Source organism: Scyliorhinus torazame, chromosome 16, assembly GCF_047496885.1.
Source record: "Scyliorhinus torazame isolate Kashiwa2021f chromosome 16, sScyTor2.1, whole genome shotgun sequence".
Lineage (NCBI taxonomy): Eukaryota > Metazoa > Chordata > Chondrichthyes > Carcharhiniformes > Scyliorhinidae > Scyliorhinus > Scyliorhinus torazame.
The window spans coordinates 18,551,882-18,579,676 of record NC_092722.1 but is presented as its reverse complement, the minus strand read 5'-3'; the positions used below and the strand labels follow the sequence as shown (position 1 = coordinate 18,579,676).

Here is a 27,795-nt window from a genome sequence, read left to right as displayed (position 1 = left end):
ATTCTGCTTGTTTAGGGAAGCCGTTCTGGTTTGTGGCTTCTATCCCAGTTTCTCCTACCATATGGCCGCAGTCATGTTTATGAGTTGCAAATACCGTAACATGTTGCTTAATAATTTCTTGTGCTTGTGGGCCATCCGTCAAATCAGAGGGACTGACCCACAATTCTCCTCCAGAACCTATTCACTCGGGGTGGGCTCCTGTGGAAGTCTCCATTGGGGCTTTGATCACATTCCCCATTTGCCAAACACAGCAAGTTGCTGGGTCAAAGGACAAAGGAACCAAAGAATATGGGGCGCGATTCTCTGCTCTGATGGCAGAGTGTCGACAGCGGTGTCAAAACGGGAGTGTTTCACTCCGCGGTCGCCGCCTGTTCTGGGACCCCATTCTGCACTGTACAAGGGGGCTAGCAGGGGCGCGGCAGGAGGCATAGGGGCGTGGCCTCAGAGCAGCGTCGGAGGCCCGGTCCCACCCAACGTGGCCCGGTGTCTGCGGAGGGAGGTGGGCGTGGCCGTCAGTGCCATCGCGGTGGCACACAGGACTGGCGAGCAGTGCCGCAAAAAGCTCAACCACCTACTGAGGGCAGCCAGGGTGAGTACCCAGCAATGTGCCCATGGCACCAACCCCCCTACACCCCACATGTGTGACACCCACCCCCTCCCCAGGGGGACGGTACAACCACAGCCGTGCCCCACATGGCTGCAGCCACCCATGCAAGTCGCAATGGCCGTGTGCAGTGCGCACCCATGCCAACATAGATCCAACCGCATGCATCGGACCGCCTAACAATGCTGTCACCCCCCCACCCCCCGCCAGGAGAAGAACGGCCATAACCAGCGAGAGCGTGCCCGAACCGGAGGGGGTGAACCTGACTTGCGGCAACTCACCGTGCATGAGCAGAGGGCACTGGACATAGCTGGTGTGCCCGAGGACCGGGAGATTGCCCGTGCCGAGATTGGGGGTGCGCCACCAAGTGAGAACCCCCCCCCCCACCATGCCTGGACCCTTTCCCCTCAGCGCTCTCCCCTCAGCCCTCTCCCCTCAGCCCTCTCCCCTCAGCCCTCTCCCCTCAGCCCTCTCCCCTCAGCTCATTCCCCTCAGACCTTTCCCCTCAGCCCTCTCCCCTCAGCCCTCTCCCCTCAGCCCTCTCCCCTCAGCCCTCTCCCCTCAGCCCTCTCCCCTCAGCTCATTCCCCTCAGCCCTCTCCCCTCAGCCCTCTCCCCTCAGCCCTCTCCCCTCAGCCCTCTCCCCTCAGCACTCTCCCCTCAGCCCTCTCCCCTCAGCCCTCTCCCCTCAGCACTCTCCCCTCAGCACTCTCCCCTCAGCCCTCTTCCCTCAGCCCTCTCCCCTCAACCCTCTCCCCTCAGCCCTCTCCCCTCAGCCCTCTCTCCTCAGCCCTTTCCCCTCAACCCTCTCCCCTCAGCCCTCTCCCCTCAACCCTCTCCCCTCAGCCCTCTCCCCTCAGCTCATTCCCCTCAGCCCTCTCCCCTCAGCCCTCTCCACTCAGCCCTTTCCCCTCAGCCCTCTCCCCTCAACCCTCTCTCCTCAGCCCTTTCCCCTCAACCCTCTCCCCTCAGCCCTCTCCCCTCAACCCTCTCCCCTCAGCCCTCTCCCCTCAGCTCATTCCCCTCAGCCCTCTCCCCTCAGCCCTCTCCACTCAGCCCTTTCCCCTCAGCCCTCTCCCCTCAGCCCTCTCTCCTCAGCCCTTTCCCCTCAGCCCTCTCCCCTCAGCCCTCTCCCCTCAGCACTCTCCCCTCAGCCCTCTCCCCTCAGCCCTCTCCCCTCAGCCCTCTCCCCTCAGCCCTCTCCCCTCAGCTCATTCCCCTCAGCCCTCTCCCCTCAGCCCTCTCCCCTCAGCCCTCTCCCCTCAGCCCTCTCCCCTCAGCCCTCTCCCCTCAGCTCATTCCCCTCAGCCCTCTCCCCTCAGCCCTCTCCACTCAGCCCTCTCCCCTCAGCCCTCCCCCTCCTCCCTACCTTGACCCCCCCCTCCATCTGCCTAACCACAATGGTGTATTGTGTGTCGCAGGGCCACTCGCTGACCAACCCGGAGCACCTGGCAGACACGGCTCGCGTGTGCAGCCAGCCCACAGGGACTCTAGCAGCGATGAGGAGGGCAGCTCCAACAACAGCCCTCCGGCCCAGTCCAGTGACACCACGACGACACAGGATACCAGCACACAGGGAACAGGCGGACACGACACGACGACACAGGACACCAGCACACAGGGGACAGGCGGACACGACACGACGACACAGGACACCAGCACACAGGGGACAGGCGGACACGACACGACGACACAGGACACCAGCACACAGGGGACAGACGGACACGACACAATGACACAGGATACCAGCACACAGGGCACAGACAGGCACGACACAGCGACACAGGACACCAGCACACAGGGGACAGACAGGCACGACACAATGATACAGGACACCAGCACACAGGGGACAGGCGGACACGACACAGCGACACAGGACACCAGCACACAGGGGACAGACGGACACGACACAACAACACAGGACACCAGCACACAGGGCACAGACAGGCACGACACAATGACACAGGACACCAGCACACAGGGCACAGACAGGCACGACACAATGATACAGGACACCAGCACACAGGGGACAGGCGGACACGACACGACGACACAGGACACCAGCACACAGGGGACAGGCGGACACGACACGACGACACAGGACACCAGCACACAGGGGACAGACGGACACGACACAATGACACAGGATACCAGCACACAGGGCACAGACAGGCACGACACAGCGACACAGGACACCAGCACACAGGGGACAGACAGGCACGACACAATGATACAGGACACCAGCACACAGGGGACAGGCGGACACGACACAGCGACACAGGACACCAGCACACAGGGGACAGACGGACACGACACAACAACACAGGACACCAGCACACAGGGCACAGACAGGCACGACACAATGACACAGGACACCAGCACACAGGGCACAGACAGGCACGACACAATGATACAGGACACCAGCACACAGGGGACAGACGGACACGACACATCGACACAGGACACCAGCACACAGGGGACAGACAGGCACGACACAGCGACACAGGACACCAGCACACTGGGCACAGACAGGCACGACACAACGACACAGGACACCAGCACACAGGGCACAGACAGGCACGACACAACGACACAGGACACCAGCACACAGGGCACAGACAGGCACGACACAGCGACACAGGACACCAGCACACAGGGGACAGAGACACGACACAACGACACAGGACACCAGCACACAGGGGACAGACGGGCACGACACGGCAACACAGGACACCAGCATGCAGGGGACAGACGGACACGACACAGCGACACAGGACTCCAGCACACTGGGCACAGACAGGCACAACACAACGACACAGGACACCAGCACACAGGGCACAGACGGGCACGACACAATGACACAGGACACCAGCACACAGGGCACAGACGGGCACGACACAATGACACAGGACACCAGCACACAGAGCACAGACAGGCACGACACAACGACACAGGACACCAGCACACATGGCACAGACAGGCACGACACAACGACACAGGACACCAGCACACAGGGGACAGAGACACGACACAACGACACAGGACACCAGCACACAGGGGACAGACGGGCACGACACGGCAACACAGGACACCAGCATACAGGGGACAGACGGACACGACACGACAACACAGGACACCAGCACACAGGGCACAGACGGGCACGACACGGCAACACAGGACACCAGCATACAGGGGACAGACGGGCACGACACGGCAACACAGGACGCCAGCACACAGGGGACAGACGGGCACGACACGGCAACACAGGACACCAGCATACAGGGGACAGACGGACATGACACGACGACACAGGACACCAGCACACAGGGGACAGACGGGCACGACGCAGCGACACAGGACACCAGCACACCGGGCACAGACAGGCACGACACAACGACACAGGACACCAGCACACAGGGGACAGACGGGCACGACACAACAACACAGGACACCAGCACACAGGGGACAGACAGGCACGACACAATGATACAGGACACCAGCACACAGGGGACAGGCGGACACGACACAGCGACACAGGACACCAGCACACAGGGGACAGACGGACACGACACAACAACACAGGACACCAGCACACAGGGCACAGACAGGCACGACACAATGACACAGGACACCAGCACACAGGGGACAGACGGACACGACACAACAACACAGGACACCAGCACACAGGGCACAGACAGGCACGACACAATGACACAGGACACCAGCACACAGGGGACAGACGGACACGACACATCGACACAGGACACCAGCACACAGGGGACAGACAGGCACGACACAGCGACACAGGACACCAGCACACAGGGGACAGGTGGACACGACACGACGACACAGGACACCAGCACACAGGGGACAGGCGGACACGACACAACAACACAGGACACCAGCACACAGGGGACAGACGGACACGACACAATGACACAGGACACCAGCACACTGGGCACAGACAGGCACGACACAACGACACAGGACACCAGCACACAGGGCACAGACAGGCACGACACAACGACACAGGACACCAGCACACAGGGCACAGACAGGCACGACACAGCGACACAGGACACCAGCACACAGGGGACAGAGACACGACACAACGACACAGGACACCAGCACACAGGGGACAGACGGGCACGACACGGCAACACAGGACACCAGCATGCAGGGGACAGACGGACACGACACAGCGACACAGGACACCAGCACACTGGGCACAGACAGGCACAACACAACGACACAGGACACCAGCACACAGGGCACAGACGGGCACGACACAATGACACAGGACACCAGCACACAGAGCACAGACAGGCACGACACAACGACACAGGACACCAGCACACAGGGGACAGAGACACGACACAACGACACAGGACACCAGCACACAGGGGACAGACGGGCACGACACGGCAACACAGGACACCAGCATACAGGGGACAGACGGACACGACACGACAACACAGGACACCAGCACACAGGGCACAGACGGGCACGACACGGCAACACAGGACACCAGCATACAGGGGACAGACGGGCACGACACGGCAACACAGGACGCCAGCACACAGGGGACAGGTGGGCACGACACGGCAACACAGGACACCAGCATACAGGGGACAGACGGACATGACACGACGACACAGGACACCAGCACACAGGGGACAGACGGGCACGACGCAGCGACACAGGACACCAGCACACCGGGCACAGACAGGCACGACACAACGACACAGGACACCAGCACACAGGGGACAGACGGGCACGACACAGCGACACAGGACACCAGCACACAGGGGACAGGCGGACACGACACGACGACACAGGAAACCAGCACACAGGGGACAGACGGACACGACACAATGACACAGGATACCAGCACACAGGGCACAGACAGGCACGACACAGCGACACAGGACACCAGCACAAAGGGGACAGACAGGCACGACACAATGATACAGGACACCAGCACACAGGGGACAGGCGGACACGACACAGCGACACAGGACACCAGCACACAGGGGACAGACGGACACGACACGACAACACAGGACACCAGCACACAGGGGACAGACAGGCACGACACAATGACACAGGACACCAGCACACAGGGCACAGACAGGCACACCACAATGGTACAGGACACCAGCACACAGGGGACAGACGGACACGACACATCGACACAGAACACCAGCACACAGGGGACAGACAGGCACGACACAGCGACACAGGACACCAGCACACTGGGCACAGACAGGCACGACACAACGACACAGGACACCAGCACACAGGGCACAGACAGGCACGACACAACGACACAGGACACCAGCACACAGGGGACAGAGACACGACACAACGACACAGGACACCAGCACACAGGGGACAGACGGGCACGACACGGCAACACAGGACACCAGCATGCAGGGGACAGACGGACACGACACAGCGACACAGGACACCAGCACACTGGGCACAGACAGGCACAATACAACGACACAGGACACCAGCACACAGGGCACAGACGGGCACGACACAATGACACAGGACACCAGCACACAGAGCACAGACAGGCACGACACAACGACACAGGACACCAGCACACAGGGCACAGACAGGCACGACACAACGACACAGGACACCAGCACACAGGGGACAGAGACACGACACAACGACACAGGACACCAGCACACAGGGGACAGACGGGCACGACACGGCAACACAGGACACCAGCATACAGGGGACAGACGGACACGACACGACAACACAGGACACCAGCACACAGGGCACAGACGGGCACGACACGGCAACACAGGACACCAGCATACAGGGGACAGACGGGCACGACACGGCAACACAGGTCGCCAGCACACAGGGGACAGACGGGCACGACACGGCAACACAGGACACCAGCATACAGGGGACAGACGGACACGACACGACGACACAGGACACCAGCACACAGGGGACAGACGGGCACGACGCAGCGACACAGGACACCAGCACACCGGGCACAGACAGGCACGACACAACGACACAGGACACCAGCACACAGGGGACAGACAGGCACGACACAGCGACACGGGACACCAGCACACCGGGCACAGACAGGCACGACACAATGATACAGGACACCAGCACACCGGGCACAGACAGGCACGACACAACGACACAGGACACCAGCACACAGGGGACAGACAGGCACGACACAACGACACAGGACACCAGCACACAGGGCACAGACGGACACGACACGACAACACAGGACACCAGCACACAGGGCACAGACGGACACGACACAGGATACCAGCACACAGGGCACAGACAGGCACGACACAACGACACAGGACACCAGCACACAGGGGACAGACGGACACGACACGACAACACAGGACACCAGCACACAGGGCACAGACGGACACGACACAACGACACAGGACACCAGCACACAGGGGACAGACAGGCACGACACAATGACACAGGACACCAGCACACAGGGCACAGACGGACACGACACGACAACACAGGACACCAGCACACAGGGGACAGACGGACACGACACAACGACACAGGACACCAGCACACAGGGCACAGACGGACACGACACGACAACACAGGACACCAGCACACAGGGCACAGACAGGCACGACACAATGACACAGGACACCAGCACACAGGGCACAGACAGGCACGACACAATGACACAGGACACCAGCACACAGGGCACAGACGGACACGACACGACAACACAGGACACCAGCACACAGGGGACAGACGGACACGACACGACAACACAGGACACCAGCACACAGGGCACAGACGGACACGACACAGGATACCAGCACACAGGGGACAGACAGGCACGACACAACGACACAGGACACCAGCACACAGGGCACAGACGGACACGACACGACAACACAGGACACCAGCACACAGGGCACAGACGGACACGACACAGGATACCAGCACACAGGGGACAGACAGGCATGACACAACGACACAAGGGCAATTTATCATGGCCAATCCACTTAACCTGCACGTCTTTGAACTGTGGGAGGAAACCGGAGCACCCGGAGGAAACCCACGCACACACGGGGAGAACGTGCAGACTCCGCACAGACAGTGACCCAAGCCGGGAATCGAACCTGGGACCCTGGCGCTGTGAGGCAGCAGCGCTAACCATTGTGTCACCGCGCCGCACTCTCGAGGTCAAAGGATTTCCATGTAGTCCAAGGGCAGCATGGTAGCACAAGTGGACAGCACTGTGGCTTCACAGCGCCAGGGTCCCAGGTTCGATTCCCGGCTTGGGTCACTGTCTGTGCGGAGTCTGCACGTTCTCCCCGTGTCTGCGTGGGTTTCCTCCGGGTGCTCCGGTTTCCTCCCACAGTTCAAAGACGTGCAGATTAAGTGGATTGGCCGTGCTAAATTGCCCTTAGTGACCAAAAAGGTTAGGAGGGGTTATTGGGTTAGGGGGATAGGGTGGAAGTGAGGGCTTAAGTGGGTCGGTGCAGACTCGATGGGCCGAATGGCCTCCTTCTGCACTGTATGTTCTATGTCTTCTTTCCCTCTTTATTAGAATGTGACACTAAAGTTCTAGTCCATCGGGGAATCAGTGCGCCCATATTTTGTTAATTCAAATCTGGGTCCGTGTACTTTGTTAAAATGTGTCCACAGGCAGTTGGCAACCGATGTGGGGTGTTACCCCTTCCTTTGCCTGCACTTATTCAAACCTTCGACCTCTACTGTATCCCACAGCCATTAGTATGGCCGTTTTCATTTCCTCGAATGTTCCCCCTCCTACGTTCTGAGGGTCTGGTAAGGCTGAATGAAGAGCCGACCCTAAACACATCCACAAGAGTTTATGCTCCTCATCCGCATCCAAACCGTGAAGACCTCCTTGTTAATGGGCGTAATTAAAGAACTCATAAGGATCTGCAGATGGTCCATACACGGGCTACTCCATGGGACAGGGTGCGATCGGAGCTATCCCCTGTGGCTCTTTTCCACCAGTTCTGGAGGCCCACTCTGGTCTTGACCAGGGTCTGCATGCTCATGGCCATGGAGCACAGGGAGTGGACCATGTCCGTCTGAGACTGCACCACATCACCCATTGACTGTGCCACCACCTTCTGGGTTTGTGTCACATCAGCCACTGACTGTGCCATCTTCCTCTGGGACGGGGCCGTCTCCCTCTGTGTCTGCGCCATGTCGGCCAGGGCCTGAGCAATGCCGCCAATGTTCCCAGCCATGGCCTTCTGTGACTGGGTCAGGCTCAGGAGCGCTGCTGCAATTTCCAGCGTGGCTCCCGCTCATGGCTGCCTGTGAGGCGGCCACCCTGTCCTGGGCCTCGGCCACCGCGTGGACCGAATGCCCCAGGCCTTGAACATGCTGTTCCATAGCTACAACCGTCACCCCAATGCCTCCACCACGGACGAAACCCATGCGGTATTGGCCTGGGTGGCACGCATGGTCGGCATCACCTCCTGTTCCTACACATGGTTGGGCTCCTCCACCTGCGCCTGCGGGTGCTGGATGCTCGCCAACAACCCCTCGCGTAGTCCCTGGCTCTGCGGCAGCATCTCCACGATCGATGGGACTGTCTGTTCCAAAAGCTCAAAACCTGTCTGGTCGGCAGCTAGTCCCTGGGGTCGGCCCGCCCTCCGACCGTCCGCCCCCTTGCGAGTTCCTATCTCCATCTTATATACCGGATCAACTGTGTGGTGCGCATCAGATGGTGTCCCAGGAGCCTCTTCACGAAAGTGCCCGACTGAAGTGAGTGTCTGGGATGGTGCAGAATGTTGGAGATAGTTGTGACGGGAAATCTGTGTCAACATTGGACTCCAGCTCCGGGGTGTCCAGAGTGTTGGGTCGAAGGCTGCCGACCAAGCTGCTCTCCCCGTCACTGTTCGGTTCGGGGGGGGCGGCTCTGGCTATGACACTGGCTGGGGGACACCAGAAGGACCTGCCCCATCACCAGCAGGTCCAGCAAGACACGAGACAAGACGCAGGATTAGACCGCGGGACAGCGGGTGGTGATGCTGAGGATGAGGGTGGTGTGACCGTGACGGTGGTGTAGGGGCGAGAGACAGGGCGAGGATGGTGTGGGTGGTGTGGTGGGGTATGTGGGGGTGAGGGTGGTGAGGGCCGTGTGGGCGTGAGGGTGATGCTGAGGGTGAGGGTGGTGTGGCGGTGAGGGTGGTGTAGGGGTGAGAGCCAGGGCGAGGGTGGTGTGGAATGTGGATGGTGTGGCGTGGAGGTTGTCACGGGGAACCGCAACTCAGCAGGGTCTCACTTCGTTGCCCGTGGCCGACTCCACTCCCTTTCCCCCAGGTTAGCTGGTGGCCACAGTGGCCAGGGCACCCGGCCATGGGGCCAGTATGGGTGTTGGCATGTGGTGCAGGGTGGGGGTCCGGTGCCCTCCAGGTGGGGGGGGGGAGCGGTTGGATTATGGGTGTGTGGGACACGGGTTAGTGCCAGGGGCACAGTGCTGGCTACTCACCCTTGCCGCCCTGAGGAAGTTGTGCAGTTTCTTCCAGCACTGCTGGACGGTACGGTTCATGGCGCTGACCGCCTCTGCCACCTGCGCCCAGGCACGGCGAACGGCAGCAGCTGGCAGCCTCCTTCCCGGGGTACAGGGTGAACCGCCTCTCCTCCATCGTGGCCAGGAGGGTTTCCAGCTCAGTGCCGGTGTAACAGGATGCCGCTCTCCTTGCTGCCATCTTGTTTGGCTGGGGTGGTGTATGTGGAGAGTGAAGTGTGTACGCGCGGCTGCAGCTTATCAGTCTCCTGAGCGTGAATTCAGAGCCGACGAATTCCGGCACCGTTTCTCATTGGAATCGCTTGCGACCCACATGGCACCGATGCTAGCCCCTGACAGCTGCTGAATCGGTCCAGGTGCGGCGGCAGTTTTGATGTCATGGAACACCACGAATTCTGCGCCGGCGTCACACATAGGGCTGGATTCTCCGAATTTGAGGTTATGTCCGGAGCATGTGTCTGGTATTATGACCAAAATGTCGGCGGCACTCCCAGACCGATGCTCCACCCGGTGGGGGGCTAGCAGCCATGCCATGTAAACCCCCCAACTTTCCCCGCAGATACAGACAGAGAATTACCGGGCCCGTGGCCACGCATTCGCACGGCGGCGACCTGCGGCCGTCACGCTGTACAACATGGTGCCAGCCGCGCGCAGACCTGGCCTGCCAGATTGTGCCCCCCTGTAACACCCCCTTGCCACCCCTGGACCACCCCCCCACCAGTCCCTCCAGCCCCCACCAACGCCATCCCCGGCCACTGGAACGGCTCCCCCCCCCCACCCCGACTGTGGCGGAACTGGACACAGCCGCCACGCGAGGTTGACGAAACCTCAGACCACAAGTGATCCATGCCATTGGGAAGTTGTCCCATCGGGGGCGGAGCATCGGGGGAGGGCCTTCAGGTGACGGCCTGAGGCCGTCCCAATGGCGTGCGGCGTACTCACCGATCATGCCATTTTGGAGGGGGCGGAACGTCCGGAGTCTGATTTTGCCGTCAAAACGGATTCTCCGGCCAATCGGCGAATGCGGTTTCGGCAATCGGAGAATCCAGCCCATAATCTCAGGAACAGGAGAATCGCACCAAAGCTTCTTTCTTTGTAAAAAAAAATTCCCTTAACATCTCTTTTGGCACCAATGGAAATAGTTTTTCATGATTTACCAGATCAAAATCCGTTGTTATTTTCAACTCCTCCATCTAATCTTTTAGCCTCATTTGTTCGAATGAAAATAGCCTTTGTCCCTCTGTTTAAACCAAAGCATCTTGTCCCTGGAACAATTTCAGTGAATCTCTCTGCACCCTCTGTGGCAATGCCATCTTTCCTAAAGTTTGGCCCCAGAAACTGAGCACAGACATCTAATTATAGTCTTTAAGATCCACTTTGTGCAATGCTTTTATTTTCACACCTGGTGCTCTCTGTACATGGTCAGGTGCTAAATGGAAAGTAAGGTTAACTTAACCCTGCTAATGCTATTACATCCCTGGTTTACTGGGCTAATCCATCAAATATCCAACAATGGGCTGTGTGGACAGAGTTATCCAGCTTCTTGTTCAATCATGGGAGGGCTATTTGAATGAAATTTTAGATCAGCCCATTCCTCCTGTGCCCAGCCTGAGAATAGTGCAGATGGCAGCAGCTTCAGAAGATTGTGTTCTTGAAGCTGCCCTGTTGACAGGGTAGGGTTGGAGTTCACAGCCATTATGCAACTTCCCTTTGTCACTTGGTTCAGAGCCGGTTAAGTCTCATTCCTGCTGTACAGGCGACCCTGAGAATCGGCGATTGGCGATCTTTGGTCGCCGGAGAATCGCTTCCCGGCGTCGGAGCGGCGTGGTGGGAATTTCCCGCGTCACCGGCGATTCTCCAACCCAGCATGGGCTCGGAGAATCCCGGCCAACATCTTTAACATAGTGAGACCTCTCAAGGTGCCTCCCAGAAATGTTATCAAACAAAGTGTATAAACTATCATGTATATGATGATGAAAACAACCTCCGACCAGTAGGTGGCAGTGCAAATCTACCATGCGACTTTGTACCTCGAGGAGTTAGGAGATAATGGTGTTAGTGGATAGACAGCTCTAGGATAATGCATCAGTTTGTAATATATTTATTATAGTTATCTTTCCCACACATTTATTTTATAATAAAATACTTTAACTAGTCAAGAATTATATGTTCTTCTGTGCATCCATCTACTGGCCTAGCACAAGAACTTGACAGAGGCAGGAGATGTATAAAAGCGGACAAGTTTAGGGAGAGCCAGATATAATGCCTAGGCTGCGAACGGTCTAGTCCAGCCTCGGAAAGTTGCCAGGAGGAGAGAGTTGACGATGAGGGAACAAAGTTTGTGACAAAGATCAAAAGCAGTTGGATAAACCTTTGCTCAGCCGGTAGTGGATGTTGGACAAGCTGTGTGTCAAATCAGACAGTGGAATGGCTGAGAGAGGTGGAGAGCTCAAGCTGGGGGCATTTAACTATGTTAAAGGTGCTATATAAATGCAAATGGTCATGCTGAGGCACTGGATATTTAAATTAGAGTTAAGCTGTCCAGGAGTGAAATCAGGAAGCATTTTTTCACCTGGGAGTAATGGAAATCTGTACAGCATGCAAGAAACAATACTTTTCACTGTATACTAATATATGTGACAATAATAAATCAAATCAAATCAAACCAAATCTGCAACATTCTCCTCGCAAACGTCTGTGGGCTCTGGGGGTCAACTGAAGTTTTCAAGACCATAAATTATTCAGGGATGTGGATAAAAGAAGGATAAATGGAGATGAGGGGCGAAATTCTCCGACCCCCCGTCGGGTCGGAGAATCGCCGGGGGCTGGCGTGAATCCCGCCCCCGCCAGTTGCCGAAGTCTCCGGCACCGGATATTGGGTGGGAGCGGGAATCGCGTCGCGCCGGTTGGCGGGGCCCCCCCGCGCGATTCTCCGGCCCGGATAGGCCGAAGTCCCGCCGCTAAAATGCCTGTCCCGCCGGCGTAAATTAAACCACCTACCTTACCTGCGGGACAAGGCGGTGCGGGAGGGCTCCGGGGTCCTGGGGGGGTGCGGGGCGATCTGGCCCCGGGGGGTGCCCCCACGGTGGCCTGGCCCGCGATCGGAGCCCACCGATCCGCGGGCGGGCCTGTGCCGTGGGGGCACTCTTTTCCTTCCGCCTTCACCACGGTCTCCACCATGGCGGAGGCAGAAGAGACTCCTTCCACTGTGCATGCGCGGGAATGCCGTCAGCGGCCACTGACGCTCCCGCGCATGCGCCGCCCGGAGATGTCATTTCCGTGCCAGCTGGCGGGGCACCAAAGGCCTTTTCCGCCAGCTGGCGGGGCGGAAATTCGTCCGGCGCCGACCTAGCCCCTTAAGGTTGGGGCTCGGCCCCCAAAGATGCGGAGCATTCCGCACCTTTGGGGCGGCCGATGCCCGTCTGATTTGCGCCGTTTTGGGCGCCAGTCGGCGGACATCGCGCTGTTTCCGGAGAATTTTGCCCGAGGTGCTGATCAACTATGAAGTAATTAAATGGCAGAGCCAGTTCAGGGGTTGACTGGCCTGCTCTGTTCCAATGATCGCATGCATGCTTTATTTTAATGCCTTACTTGTGAATCAGAAAGCCATGCTGTGAAGCAATGCAATGTGATGGAAACAGTGTGAACTGCTCCCAGTTTCTCAGATTCCCAGTGTGTACATAGCTGCCTCAAAGGCCCACTCTGTAACTCCAGGTGGTGTGGTACTGAGTTACATACTCTGGAGAGGCCCCAGGTTTAACCCGTGAGCCTGTGCTGTGTTCGAGCTGGAGTGCTGAATCTGCCTTAGCCACTGAAGAAGGGAATGGAAGATGTACCCCTGCAGTGGCACCCCAGGTGGTATACTGAGCGACGCCTTGCGTGGCACCCAGGCTGAGTGAAGCTAACACTGCACAAGCCAGCAATCAAAGACAGGACTTTCTTGATCTGTAACATTTCAGCGAGGTTATCATATAGGTGAAGTGTGAGTTGGAATTTCTACCTTTGCTAGCAGTAAGGTGCCTGTGTGCAAAGGGAGAATTGAAGGGGATAGTGCAGGAAAACTGGCTGCAGCCGGACATCTCTGTAATTTGACAACAATTATCTTTCAAAAGTCAAAGCAACCACATCAAAGGGCCTCGTCCTACAAATGACTTTAAGTCAACCTGGTCCTTAATCCCTGTCTGTTTAACACTTTGATGCCAGTAATTGTTTCCCTGGTGAGGTCTGTGTGATGCAACAAATCTGTTACCCCACCTGGTCATTCCATTCAGACTTTAACAAAACAACAATGACCCACCAGCGTCCTCCCACCTCGGATGGGTGGGAGGAGAGGGGAGAAGGTGTGGGAGAGTCTTTTGGGTGACATAGAACCACGTGAACCATCAATGGTATCAGTAACCCTGTACTTGAGCTTTAGGCAGGTGGCAGTGTTCATGGGCAGAGCCAATGACCGATGGGTAGCGTGAATCTTGTTAACCCGTGAGTGAGTAAGGCTGTAAACATCGGTTTGGCTGGATGGGTAGCTGTCTCACCTCTCAGTTAGAAAGTTGTGGAATCTTCATACATTGAAGCAATAATCTAGATTGACAATTCAGTGCAATGCTTAACAACCTTTTTAAAAATCAATTCATGAGATGTGGGTATCGCTGGCTAGGCCAGCATTTATTGCCCACCTGTAACTGCCCTTGAGAAGGTGGTGGTGAGCTGCCTTCTTGAACCGCTGCAGTCCCTGTGGTGTTAGTATAGTCACAGTGCTGTTAGGGTGCGAGTTCCACTAGGAGTCGGGAATGGAGCTGAACATTGTGCAGTCATCAGCAAATATCCCCACTTCTGACCTTATGATGGATGGAAGGTCATTGATGAAGCGGCTGAAGATGTTTGGGCCTAGGACACTGCCCTGAGGAACTCCTGCAGTGATGTCCCACAATCACAACCATCTTCCTTCGTGCCAGGTATGAGTCCAACCAATGGAGAGTTTTCCCCCTGATTCCCATTGACTCCAGTTTTGCTTTGGCTCCTTGATGCCACACTCGGTCAAATGCTGCCTTAATGCCAAGGGCAGTCACACTCCCCTCCACCCTGGAGTTCAGCTTTTTTGTCCATGTTTTGAACCAAGGTTGTAATGAGGTCAGGGACTGAATAGCCCTGGCAGAACCGAAACTTGAGCACCAGTGAGCAGGTTCTTGTCAAGAAAGTGCTGCTTGATAGCACAGGGAAGATGCCTTCCATCACTTTACTGATAATGGAGAGCAGACTGATGGAGTGGTAATTGGCCATGTTGGATTTGCCCTTTTTTGTGTGCAGGACATACTTGGGCAATTTTCCACTGTCGGGTAGACGCCAGTGTTGTAGCTGCACTGGAACAGCTTGCCAGGGGACATGGCAAATTCTGGAACACAAGTCTTCAGCCCTGTTGCCAGAATATTGCCAGGGCCCATAGCCGTGGCAACATCCAGTGCCTTCAACCATTTCTTGATATCAAGTGGGGTGAATCACATTGGCTGGAAACTGACATCTGTGATGTTGGGGATGTCGGGAGGAGGCCGAGATGGGTCATTCACTTTGTATTGCTGAAGATGCCTGCCATGGTGTGTATGGTGGCCTAGTGGTGTGGTACAGGTAAGAGTTCAAATCCTATCTTGACAATTTTTGCAATTGAACTCATAAAAATGTGTAAACTTGTGTCTTAGCTGCAGAAAATATCCATGAAAAATGCCAAATTGATGAACAAACCGCCCTGGCTCAACAAGCAGTGGAATGTATACCAGTTGATTAAACTCCAATAAAAGCCCCTATGTATTTAGTAGGATCCAGTTCCTTGGCTTAGCTGACCTATGCCTCAGCTCTCTGTCCTTAGCTAAGTGCAGTGTGTCTGTCAGGGAAGTGTGCATGCTCTATGTAGGATTCACAAGCTCTCGCCCAGTGTGGATGTCTCAGTAGTTTGGTTGGAAGATAGTCGTAGTAAAGAGATTCCACTTGTGCCAGGCACCTACCTGACAACCCCCCCACTTTCCACCCCAAAATGATTATTATGAAGAGAGAGAATCTCTTCCAATTGGGAAGTGCGCCTTCCAGGGTGTTTCTAAGTGGTGCAGCATAGGAGGTCCAAGGTTAGACCGGTTTTCCTCCCCTTTGAAAAGTCGGAACACAACCATTTCACAATGAATAAATCAAATTCATTTGATTCAGTCAAAACTGCACCTCCAAACCAATGAAAGAGCATCATTAGGCAATATTTTCACATTGATCAAATTAAATGAATACTTATCTTCTTTCTGAGCTGGCTCAATGGTTCTAACACCTGGGTGTAATTTAGCCCAATATTTATCCATTAATACATAGCAGGAGGGAAATCAAAGCTGACTGCAGGTGTGGAATGCACTTTCCTTGTCTGGATCAGACTTCTGCGTGAATGAAACTCTCCTCTCCATAGACATCCATGTGACAGCTGACTTTTGAGTCCCGCACAGCAGCTCTGAGCTGGTGTAGCATTGAGCCCACCCGCGCTGATTTAATTGCTAAATGGCAGAATGTGTTGCTCGTTCCTGTAGTCTGCCTCTGTGGACAAGGGTCAGCACTTTATCCAGGGGAGGTGGATTAATTGAGTAAAACACGGACAAATTAAATACTCGGCTTTAAGAATGCCCTTGTAAAGCTGCAATATTTTGGGGTTTAACAAGTCCCTTTAAGGCAGTAAAATATTCAAAAATTGAGAAGTCCCTTTAAGGCTAATTCTTGCTTTTGTGGTTACGGTTCCTGAGTATGATGGAATGTGTGATGGCACTGCAGAGTTTACATTTGGATTTTATCACAGACAGTTATGGTATTAATTCATGTCAAATGAATATATCTGCAGCAAAAAATGATTTATGTCCAGATATTTGAAAGAATGACTAAAAAATAAAGGGGAAGTGAGAGACTGACTGACAGAGGAAGGTGTAAGAGACAACCAGAGACACAGATACTGCAAGAGTTAACCAGGGAGATGGAGATAAGGAAACATAGATCGTGATGTTCCCTCTAATTTTTTTTTTGTCGTACACTGCCTATTCATTTGAGTGCGGGAGCTCTTTGAATTCTTTTGCATAGACAGCTGTGCATGCACAGTACAGGCAGTCCTTGACTTTATGATGTTCAACTTATGACGAACGGCAATTATGTCATTTCTAAATTGGCACCATTTCGACTTTACAAGTACATATGTTAGTATCGATGTTGTGCAAAATTCACCTGTATAACTGGACAGTGTCAGACCACCCACTGAACTGTCGAACCATCTTTACCAGGTTGGAAACCAGTGTTTTGTTCTGCTCTCCATGACTCTTCCCGTACCAGCCCCCACCGAACAGGTGCCGGAATGTGGCGACTAGGGGCTTTTCACAGTAACCTCATTTGAAGCCTACTTGTGACAATAAGCTGTTTTCATTCATTCATTTCATTCTAGTAGCTCTCAGTCTACCTCCATCTCCCGAACTGTCTTTCTCTTGCTGCCTCTCCCAGATTGTCTCGAGCAGTATTTTCTCTGCCTCTGTCATTTTCTATCAATGTTTCCTCTAAGCCACATGTTAGATATACAAAGGTCAGCTCTGTTTCTCTCCAGAGATGCTGCCAGACCTGCTGAGTTTATCCAGCACTTTCTGTTTTTATTACAGATTTCCAGCATCCACAGTATTTTATTTTTATTTTATTCTGTTAATCCACCTGTAAGCCAATGTCAGGGGCGGGATTCTCTGACGCTCCTTGCCAGAATCGCGCCCAGCGCGGGGGTGGAGAATAGCCGTTCATGCCGGAAAGGCGCGACGGCACTTCCGCGATTCTCTGCAGACCCGCCAGTCCCACTTGCACGGTCGATGCGGTGCCGGTCGGGGGCCCCCACGGCGACTCTCCGCGGTCGACCGGCGGAACTCCCGTTGATGTGGTTTACGTGTGGTACCGCCCGGCGGGAGCTGGGACCCACGGCCGCAGTGGCAGTCCTGGTAGTGGGGGGCGGGGGGTTTCTGACTCTGGGGGAGGCCTCAGTGGTGGCCAGGCCCACGATCAGGGACCACCGATCGGTGCGCCATCACGATCTGGGAAGAACCTACCTTCCTCCGAGGTGGGCCGCTGCGCGCATGCGCGGACCCGCTTGCGGCCGCCGCGCGCATGCACGGCCGTGCAGTCTGGCTAGCAGGGTCCCGCTGGCAGCCAGAGCTGCGGGACCCACGCCGGGGGCACTGCGAGCCCCATGGAAAACGGAGAATCACCCTAGACCTTCGAGGAAAATGTCCGGAGTGATTCTCACCCGTTTTCCGGCGGACGTGGCGACTTAGTCCCCAGAAGGGAGAATCCCGGCCCTGATTTTTTTTAGCACTCCCGTCGTGACAGTGCTCAATGCATCGTCTAATATGCACTCACACTGGCAAGGTTAAGCAAGCGACTGACAGTGATCGATGGCTTCATTATATCACACTAACCAAGGAACGTGAGCTAAAGCGTGCAGGTATCAACAGCAGCCTTGACATGGCGAGAGTTTTTGAGAGCCTTTAACACTGGTGGGTGCCCTTGGATAATTTTGGGCCTTAGTTCAGAAACCAACTCCTCATTTATCCCATTGTTCCAATGGGAAAATCCATTCCGACGTACTGTGATTTGACTTATGACACAGTTTTCAAGAAACAGTTGTGTCGTACATCCCGGACTGCCTGTGACCTAAAGGAGCTGTCTTGTGCTTGGGCCTGTTACCAGGTTGCAGCGCAGCCATGTGTCTTCGAGGGAACATTGACAGAGAAGTACAGAGGCAAAGGAAACACTGCTCGAGGTAACCTGAGAGAGATTGGGAGAGACAGCAAGCGAAAGAGAGTGAGGGAGATGGAGGGAGACTGAGAGCTATGGAGAAACTGAGACTCCGAGAAAAAATTTGGGTAGGGGGGTGGAATTGAGGGAGACGTCTTGGAGAGAAAAACAAATAGAGACCGAGAGAAAATGTAAGATGCGAAGCAAACAAAGTGAGACAAAAACAAGTTGTAAATTGGTTGAACAAGGCAACCCAGAGAGAGAGGGGTGACAGAGATGGGGGGGGGGGGGGTAGAGGAGGGGGGGGGGGGTGGAGAGAGAGAGAGAGAGGTGGGGGCAGTGAGTGAAAAAGGAAAAGAAAGTGAGGGAGAGAAAAAGAAAGAGAGGGACAGCGTGAGAACAAGAGAGCATAAGATACACAGAGAAGCACTGACAGCAAGACATTGTCATTAACAAGCTGCCTGATCTCCATACAAGTAGAAGCAGGTATCACCAAACCAGGAATCTTTGACAAGTGGGGTTCACAGCCTATGAGTTAATGAGGTACAACAGATTAGATTCCTTTACAGTTCAGCAAAATAGTCAACCAGTGATTTTATTTTCAGACTTTTATTTTGACTCTGATGCACGTTGTGCAAATAATATTTGGCAGATTTTATGCTGGAGTTCTTATATACATTACAAGGAGCAGGAGTTAAGTACGGAGTTCCCTCAAATGAGGCAAACACTTTCCCCCATCCTACAAGGAGTACAGCCAGCGGTTATAGCCTGATCTCAAGCACAGCTTCTCTCTGTTGTGACAACATGATCACCGAATTCACCTCCCTACCACCAACGAGGGACAGCCTGAGAACAATCGACCTCAAGGTGCATGGAGAGCAACAAGTAAATACTGACAGCGACATCTTCTGGCTATTTACAGGTTGCATGATTTCCAGAGAAAGACTGAGTAATAGAGACTTAGGGCGAGATCTACGGCCCACGTTACGCCCGAAAGGCAGCGCGGTGCGGCTGATAGATGCCGGGTGATCCCTCTTCCGGGATCTATCCGACTCGCCACTCCTCGCGGTATTTAACATGATCTCGCGAGACGTCGCGATGTGAATCCGGCCCATCGTGTGCAAGATCACTTTTCAGCAAATCACAGATCTGAGTGATACAGCTAGTCTCACTCTAACATGCACTGCCAAAATCTACCCACGGCATGGGTTCTAAACCCCTTGCCTTGGAGACCTCGGGTGAGTGCCATTTAGTGCTGGTCTCCACAAACGGAGACCAGATGGAACAGCACCCTGGCAGTGCCAAGGTGCCAGGCTGGCATTTTTCCCGTGATGGGACTCTGGTCTAAGGGTACCCTGCGTGGGTGCAGAGGGGTGCCTGAGGACCCCTTCTAAGTGAGTTTGGGCTGGGGGGGGGGGGGGTGGGGAGGTTCAGGACTTGCGTTGGGGGGGAGGGGGGGCCAGCGATGCCCACATCCCATGAATAAATAGAAAAAGAAATTGGAGATTGGGAGGGGAATTTACTTCCATTTCTGGCCCTTCCCTGCCATTTGTCTTGGGGAAGGGGTAGTTGGCAATGGCCGAATTGGGAGGCTGGCTGAGTGGAATCTCGGTAAGTGATTGATCTCACCGTACCTATTTTCCAAATATGTGAAATGTGATGCGGGTGTTCCATTCCTCGGTACTGACCTTTTATAAGTTAATATCAGTCAAATTGTGTGGTGCCATTTGATTCCAGTGTTTTAAAAGTCTTTGGATTTTCTTCATTTGCCCCCCGAAGGTGGCAATTACTTGGGGTATCATTACATGGTTGCCAGTGGTAGCCTCCTTTTGCAAGACAGTGAGTGGCTGTGGGCTATTCAACTGCGGTAGGCGTCACATGCATGGAATCCTATTCTCACCTGTCTGCTTTTCAACTCACTGGAAATCACTGGATTGTGATCAGGAGCGGAAACTCTGACTGCTTTATTTCTTGTGACCCCCCCCCCCCCCCCCCCCGCCTCCCTGCCCCCCTCTCTACTCTCGGAACATATGGCGTTCCCTGAGTGAGTGAACTGGGGCTGAGTGAGTCGGGCTGGATTGGCACAGGGCTAAAGAGCTGGCTTATAAAGCAGACCAAGGCAGGCCAGCAGCGCGGGTTCTATTCCCATACCAGCCTCCCCGAACAGGCGCCAGAATGTGGCGACTAGGGGCTTTTCACAGTAACTTCATTTGAAGCCTACTTGTGACAATAAGCAATTTTCATTTCATTGATTTTGAACTCAGCACAGATCGGGGATGCGATCCTCATGGTGTGTGAGGCTTTACACAGCAGCTGACTAAGTCACTGGAGAGGGGTATACATACTTACTCTTTTGCTAAACATCCCATGCAAATTTCTGCCTGAGAATCTCACACCTCCTCTGGATCTGTGACTCCTGAAAGAAATGAAGATGCAGTGAGCGAATTCCTGCTGCTGGTTGCTCCTTGTGTTGTCCACCGTGGTCTTTGTGTAAGGCCCTGCGTCAATCTCTAAAGTGAAATTCCCTTTTACACAGCTTTCAAAACTAATTCATTTTCTTTGCCTCTTTATTGAACATGTCTGTAACTTTAACAGATTTACAAAAAATTTAAACAATGTGCCATTTATATAGAAACAAAACACGGTTGCGTAAGTGAGTTATCGTCGACTCTGACCTCACGACCCCGACTGACAGGGCTGAATACTGTCCCGAGATCTCAGTAAATTCATGCTGGCACAGAGTTAGCTGAGTGAACCAAAGCTTTTTGGCCAGTTGCCAGTCACCAAAGTTCTCTGAGGATGTTTCATGAGGCCAGTGGCATGAATGGCGACAGTGAATTGCATGCACTCCGATTGCCAGGGCTGTCTTTCTCTCTCCCTCCGTCTCTCTCTCCATCTCTGCTTCTCTTTCTGTTTGTCTGCCTGTCTCTCTCTCTCTCTCTCGCTCTGCCTTTGTCCCTTCCTCCCTTCTTCGCTCCTTTGTATCTTCGTCTCTGTCTCCCTCTCTCTGCCTCTGTCTTCCTTTCTGGTTCTGTTTTTTTCTGTCTCTATGTTTATTTTTCTCTCTCTCTCTCCCACTCTCTCTCGCTCTCTCTGCATCTCCCTCCCTTTCTTTTGCCCACTGGACTCTGTCTCTCCATCTCCGTCTCTCTACCACGGTCTCTCTCTCTCTGTCTGTCTGTTTGTCTCTCTCGCTGTTTCTCACTCTCCGCCTTAACCCTTTCTCTTTCTCTCTATCCAGAGACCATCCTGGCTTGTTTTAATGATTCTTGGATTTGGTAATCAAGACAAAGAAATAACTGAGCATCTGTTTTCTATTTAACAGTTTTGAATGTTAAAAAAAAAAAATCGCTGGGCCCTTTAACACGAAAGGCAGCGACAACCATCACTGTGGGTTATTGTGGAACACGCCAACATTGCATCAAGCAGCAGAAAAAAGTAATTATACGTTTTTTAAAAACCCTTGGAGCAGGCTCGAGTGGGAATCCTCTCTGGGTTGCGGAGTTAGATTTTAGATTCTTTTTTTTTTGCTTAACAGTCTAGGCAGAGATCCCAGTTCAGCTTCAAAGCAGTTTCGAGCGAATGGCCTGTGGCTTGAGAGGCATCAGACAGGAATTTTCCTTTATTGTTTTAATTTTTAAGGAATGTGATTTGTTTTTTTGTGAATGGTTTTATTTCTGTTCAGCTGTAGATTTCTGACAGAACAGGGGGGCGGATCCTTACCTGGGGAGGCCAGCCCAAAGCTGAGACACTGTTAAAGCAGGAGGAGGATCTTCCAACAGTTCACTTAGGTTCTACTGAGGACAGTAGCAGCAAAGGATAGCAGCAAAAGATAGAAAGTATTTTCGTCAGCTTGAGTACCATAGGCACCCACTGCTCCCTGTGCTGCTCCTAACCGGCTGTTCCCCTCTTGACATCTCTCTCTCTCTGCGGAAAGTGGGGAGGGGTGGGGGGTTTAGCGGGAGAGGAGTGCATCAAGGTGCCTCGTGCTGGGCAAACACGCCACTTGTTTCAGCTCTCTCCGTCGCCAAGGTGGACATGAGGCTAGCCCAGGGGTCGTGGGTCATGCTGTGCTTGCTGCTTTACACCTTGGCCAGAGTGTCTGGGTCGGGATCTGCCATCCGTTACCGTTACCACAGGAAGAACTGCTACTCGTGTTTCGTATCCTACAACAGCCACCGCGTGGAGCAGGCGCCGGGTAAGTAGGCAACAAAATCTCCTTCCCGTTCCTTCATATAAAGAAATGACTTGCATTTATGTGGCGCCTTTCACCACCTTGGGACATCCCAAAATGCTGTGCAGCCGACAAAGTACTTTTGTCTGCTTTTGTAATGAAGGTAAATTGAGCCAATTTGTGCACAGCAGGAGCGTGCGATTCCTGTTTTTAGTGATGTTGGTTGAGGGATAAATATTGGCCCCAGGGCACTGGTGAAAAATGCTTCTGCTTTTTGATTTAGTGCTACAGGACCTGGTTTAGCTCACTTGACTAGACAGCTGGTTTGTGATGCAAGGCAAGCCAGCAGTGCAGGTCCAAGTCCCATACCATCTGAGGTTATTCCTGAAGGCCCCGTCTTCTCAATCTTGCCCCTCACCTGAGGTGTGGCGATCCTCAGGTTAAACCACCACCAGTAGCTCTCCCCCTCAAAGGGGAAAGCAGCCTATGGTCATCTGGGACTATGGCAACTTTACCTTTTGCCTTTACATGACCCTGCTTTAACATTTCATTGGAAGGATGGTGGCTCTGACAGTGCAGTGCCCCTGCAGTACCGCAATGTGAATGTCGTTCTAGATTTAGTACTCTTGGGCAGGATTCTCCGATCCCCCACCGTGTCGGAGAATCGCCAGGGGCTGGCGTGAATCCCGCCCCCGCCGGTTGCCGAATTCTCCGGCACCGGATATTTGGCAGGGGCGGGAATCGCGCCGCGACAGTTGACGGGCTTCCCCCCCCCCCCCCCCCCCCGGCGATTCTCCGGCCCGCGATGGGCCGAAGTCCCACTGCTGTCAACCCACACCAGCCGGCGTGGATTGAACCACCTTTGGGACAGCGGGACAAGGCGGCACGGGTGGGCTCCGGGGTCCTGGGGGGGGGGGGGGGGGGCGCGGGGCGATCTGGCCCCGGGGGGTGCCCCCGCGGTGGCCTGGCCCGCGATCGGGGCCCACCGATCCGCGGGTGTGCCTGTGCCATGGGGGCACTCTTTTCCTTCCGCCTTCGCCATGGTCTCCACCATGGTGGAGGCGGATGAGACCCCCTCCACTGTGCATGCGCGGGGATGCCGTGAGCGGCCGCTGACGCTCCCGCGCATACGCCACCCCACAAAGTCATTTCCGCTCCAGCTGGCGGGGCACCAAAGGCCTTTCCCGCCAGTTGGCGGGGCGGAAATCAGTCCGGCGCGGGCCTAGCCCCTCAAGGTGAGGGCTCGGCCCCTCAAGATGCGGAGACTTCTGCACCTTTGGGGCGGTGCGATCCCGGGCTGATTCGCGCCGTTTTTGGCGCTGGTCGGCGGACATCGCGCCAATATCGGAGAATCCCGGCCCATGTCTCTGGAGACACTTGTGTTCGCAACCTTCTGACTCAGAGGTGAGGGTTTTACCCACTAAACCACAGTCGACATCGAATTAGTCCATGCAATGCTGATCAATTCAGTGTTGATGCCCTGAACTGGTTTTGAGTGTGAGGGGAGCGGAGAGAAATTTCCAGTGTATTATTTTCCCCTATTTTCCCTGGCTTTTTCCTTTTCTTTTTTTGTCTCTCCAAGGCTATGAAGGTGACGGTCAGAAGAGTTCTGTCATGATTCTGCAACTAATGTGGCGTGTGAGGCTGGCTTGATGGCCTCTTCCCCATGCTCATACGAATGTACAGAGAAACTCTTTGGATGTTGCAGGGATAACAGAACCACCATTGCTTAAATGTCTATTACTGTCCCACTGAAAGGGGCAACACAGGTGGAGAAGGTAGTCAACAAGGCATACGGAATGCTTGCCTTCATTGGCCGGGGCATTGAGTATAAGAATTGGCAAGTCATGTTGCAGCTGTATAGAACCTTAGTTAGGCCACACTTGGAGTATAGTGGTCAATTCTGGTCGCACACTACCAGAAGGATGTGGAGGCTTTAGAGAGGGCGCAGAAGAGATTTACCAGGATGTTGCCTGGTATGGAGGGCATTAGCTATGAGGAGCGGTTGAATAAACTTGGTTTGTTCTCACTGGAACGACGGAGGTTGAGGGGCGACCTGATAGAGGTCTACAAAATTATGAGGGGCATGGACAGAATGGATAGTCAGAGGCTTTTCCCCAGGGTCAATTACTAGGGGGCTTGGATTTAAGGTACGAGTGGCAAGGTTTAGAGGAGATGTACGAGGCAAGTGTTTTACACAGAGGGTAGTGGGTGCCTGGAACTCGCTGCTGGAGGAGGTGGTGGAAGCAGGGACGATAGTGATGTTTAAGGGGCATCTTGACAAATACATGAATAGGATGGGAATAGAGGGATACGGACCCCGGAAGTGCAGAAGATTTTAGTTTAGACGGGCAGCATGGTCGGCACGGGCTTGGAGGGCCGAATGGCCTGTTCTTGTGCAGTCCTTGCTCATGCCCTTGCTCCAAACCACCTCCTACTCCCTTTCCTCCATTCTTTCCCTGGAACACATTGGGGAGCAGGATCAGACATTGCCGAGGTACCTCTTGCAATCAAATGGCCCAGACTCAAGCATAAACAATGTAAAGGTATCCAATGCCTCTGAGACATTACTCCAGGATAGTTACTCAGATAGATATGATAGACCTTACAGTGCAGAAGGAGGCCATTTGGCCCATCGAGTCTACACCAGCCCCTGAAAGAGCCCCCTACCTAATCCCACACCTCTACCCTATCCCTGTAACACCACCTAACTTTTGGACACCAAGGGCAATTTAGCATGACCAATCTACCTAACCCGCACATCTTTGGACTGTGTGAGGAAACCGGAGCACCCGGAGGAAACCCACGGGGAGAACGTGCAGACTCCGCACAGACAGCGACCCAAGCCAGGAATTGAACCCAGCTCCCTGGTGCTGTGAAGCAACAGTGCTAACCACTGTGCTACCGTGCCGCCCCTTCATGGAGGGGCGAGGGTGTCCAACTGGGGGAGAAAAATGGGGATAGGGTAATGTAAATTTCCCTGACACCCAGCTTTCCAAGTATCCAGACTCATCAAAATCCATTCAGCAAGAATCAGCCATGATGCTATCAGCCAGTGCGAAATTTCCTGGTGTAAGACTAGGCTCATCAACTAGTACACCTGACGCCCCCATATACTACTATCACTGGGAAACACAGAATACAGCAATTCTGGTATTGGAATACATTCCTAAAGTCGTGAGTTCAAATCCCATTGTGACATGTTGGGAAATTGAATTAATTAATGAGGCTGATTTGTAGACTGGCTTCAGATAAAATAGTTGCATTCTGTTAAAAACCCAAATGGTTCACAAAATGTCTTTCAGGGACCTGGCATTCCTCCATGTCTGGCCTACATATGACTCTAATCCCATACCATGTGGCCAACTATTAAAACCCTCAAAGTAGCAAAAGATGGACAATAAATGTGGCCTCCTCAGTGTTGCCCACATCACAAGAACAAAAATACAATAAAAAAAAGACTCCTTGTAATTGCAGGCTGAGATTGTTAAAGATGCTGAAGGAGAGTTGGATTCATTTGAGTGGCTCACAAGCTGAATCTGGGTGGGGAAGAGGGACATTGCGGTTTGTGGAATCTTGCTGTGTTCAAATTAGCTGCGTGTTTTCTACATTACAACAGTGACCACACTCCAAAAGGCACATCATTGGCCATAAAATGCTTTAGGGCCTCTGTGGCTGTACAAATTGAAGACTTTGGTCTTTAATACATGGGAACTATATCGTGATATAATGATGCCAGAGTGATGTTATTATGGGCTGGGTTCTCTGTTCTGGAGACTATGGGCTGATTCTCCGCCGTGCCACATTTCTGCCCCGATCCGCCGGCGGGATTCTCCATTACGCCGATTGGCCAATGGGGTTTCCCATTGTAGGGCAGCCCCACGCCGTCGGAAAACCCCCAGGTGCAGGCAAACCGGAGAATCCCGGCGGGGAGAATCCAGGCTTATATGTTCGACCAGCAGACATTCGGTCCTGGGCTCTGCTGATGTTTGGAGCGGCTCCGGTCCAATTCCCGCTCCTTTTCCATGCAAATCTATTCATGGAGGAGAGATACCAGAATCCTGGTGTCGGGCCACCATTTTGAGCGGGCAGCTACAGAGGTCTGGCGGGTGGCCGCCTCCCCCCTCGCATGCAAATCCTGCCATCTCCTCCGTTCACAAATGGGAGTATCCTCCTTCCCACCACGACGAGAATAACGGATCACCTCCCCACAGCACGCATGCATGAGGGTGCCTCGATACCGCCCCCCCATCAGACACCCCCATCAGCCACCCTCCATCAGACCCTCCCCAGCACCCCCATCAGACCCCAAACAGAGATCCCCATCAGAGACTTCGGGTGAGATTGAACTAATAGGGAACAAAGTTCCATAGTGAGCGTGTTTAGCCACGTGTTTCCGCTGCTCACAGTGCCTACAAACACATGGCGATACATCGCAACTTCTGTTAAAAAAGGGGCCTTAGCGGGGAACACACAGCCAAGGCCGCACATAGCCCCATTTCCTACACTGAGGAGACCGCTCTCGGAGCTTCTCAGTGTAGCGAGAGATTGAGTCGCCATTTGTAAATGGCATCCCAATCTCGGAGGCCCCCGATGCAAGGGCAGTGCCCCTGTTAGCCGGCAGTGCCGCCTGGCTACCTTGACACCTTAACAATCAGTTAATCAGCTAATACTCAATGCCAGGTGTAGCGCACAA

The 27,795-nt window shown here is 54.2% G+C and overlaps 1 protein-coding gene across 2 annotated transcripts in view; it reads left to right on the top strand.

The window, feature by feature from the left end:
* LOC140392612 (uncharacterized) overlaps positions 1-27,795 on the top strand; it is a 518,519-nt gene that overhangs the window by 250,720 nt on the left and 240,004 nt on the right. Inside the window, exon 1 of one of the 2 annotated variants that reach the window (XM_072478034.1) lies at positions 22,423-23,123. The exons of the other annotated variant lie outside the window; for it this stretch is intronic. Coding sequence (XP_072334135.1) covers positions 22,964-23,123 — 160 coding nt within the window. The 5' untranslated portion in view covers positions 22,423-22,963. Of the gene's footprint in view, positions 1-22,422; positions 23,124-27,795 lie in introns of those variants that run through there. 2 annotated transcript variants of the gene reach the window in all.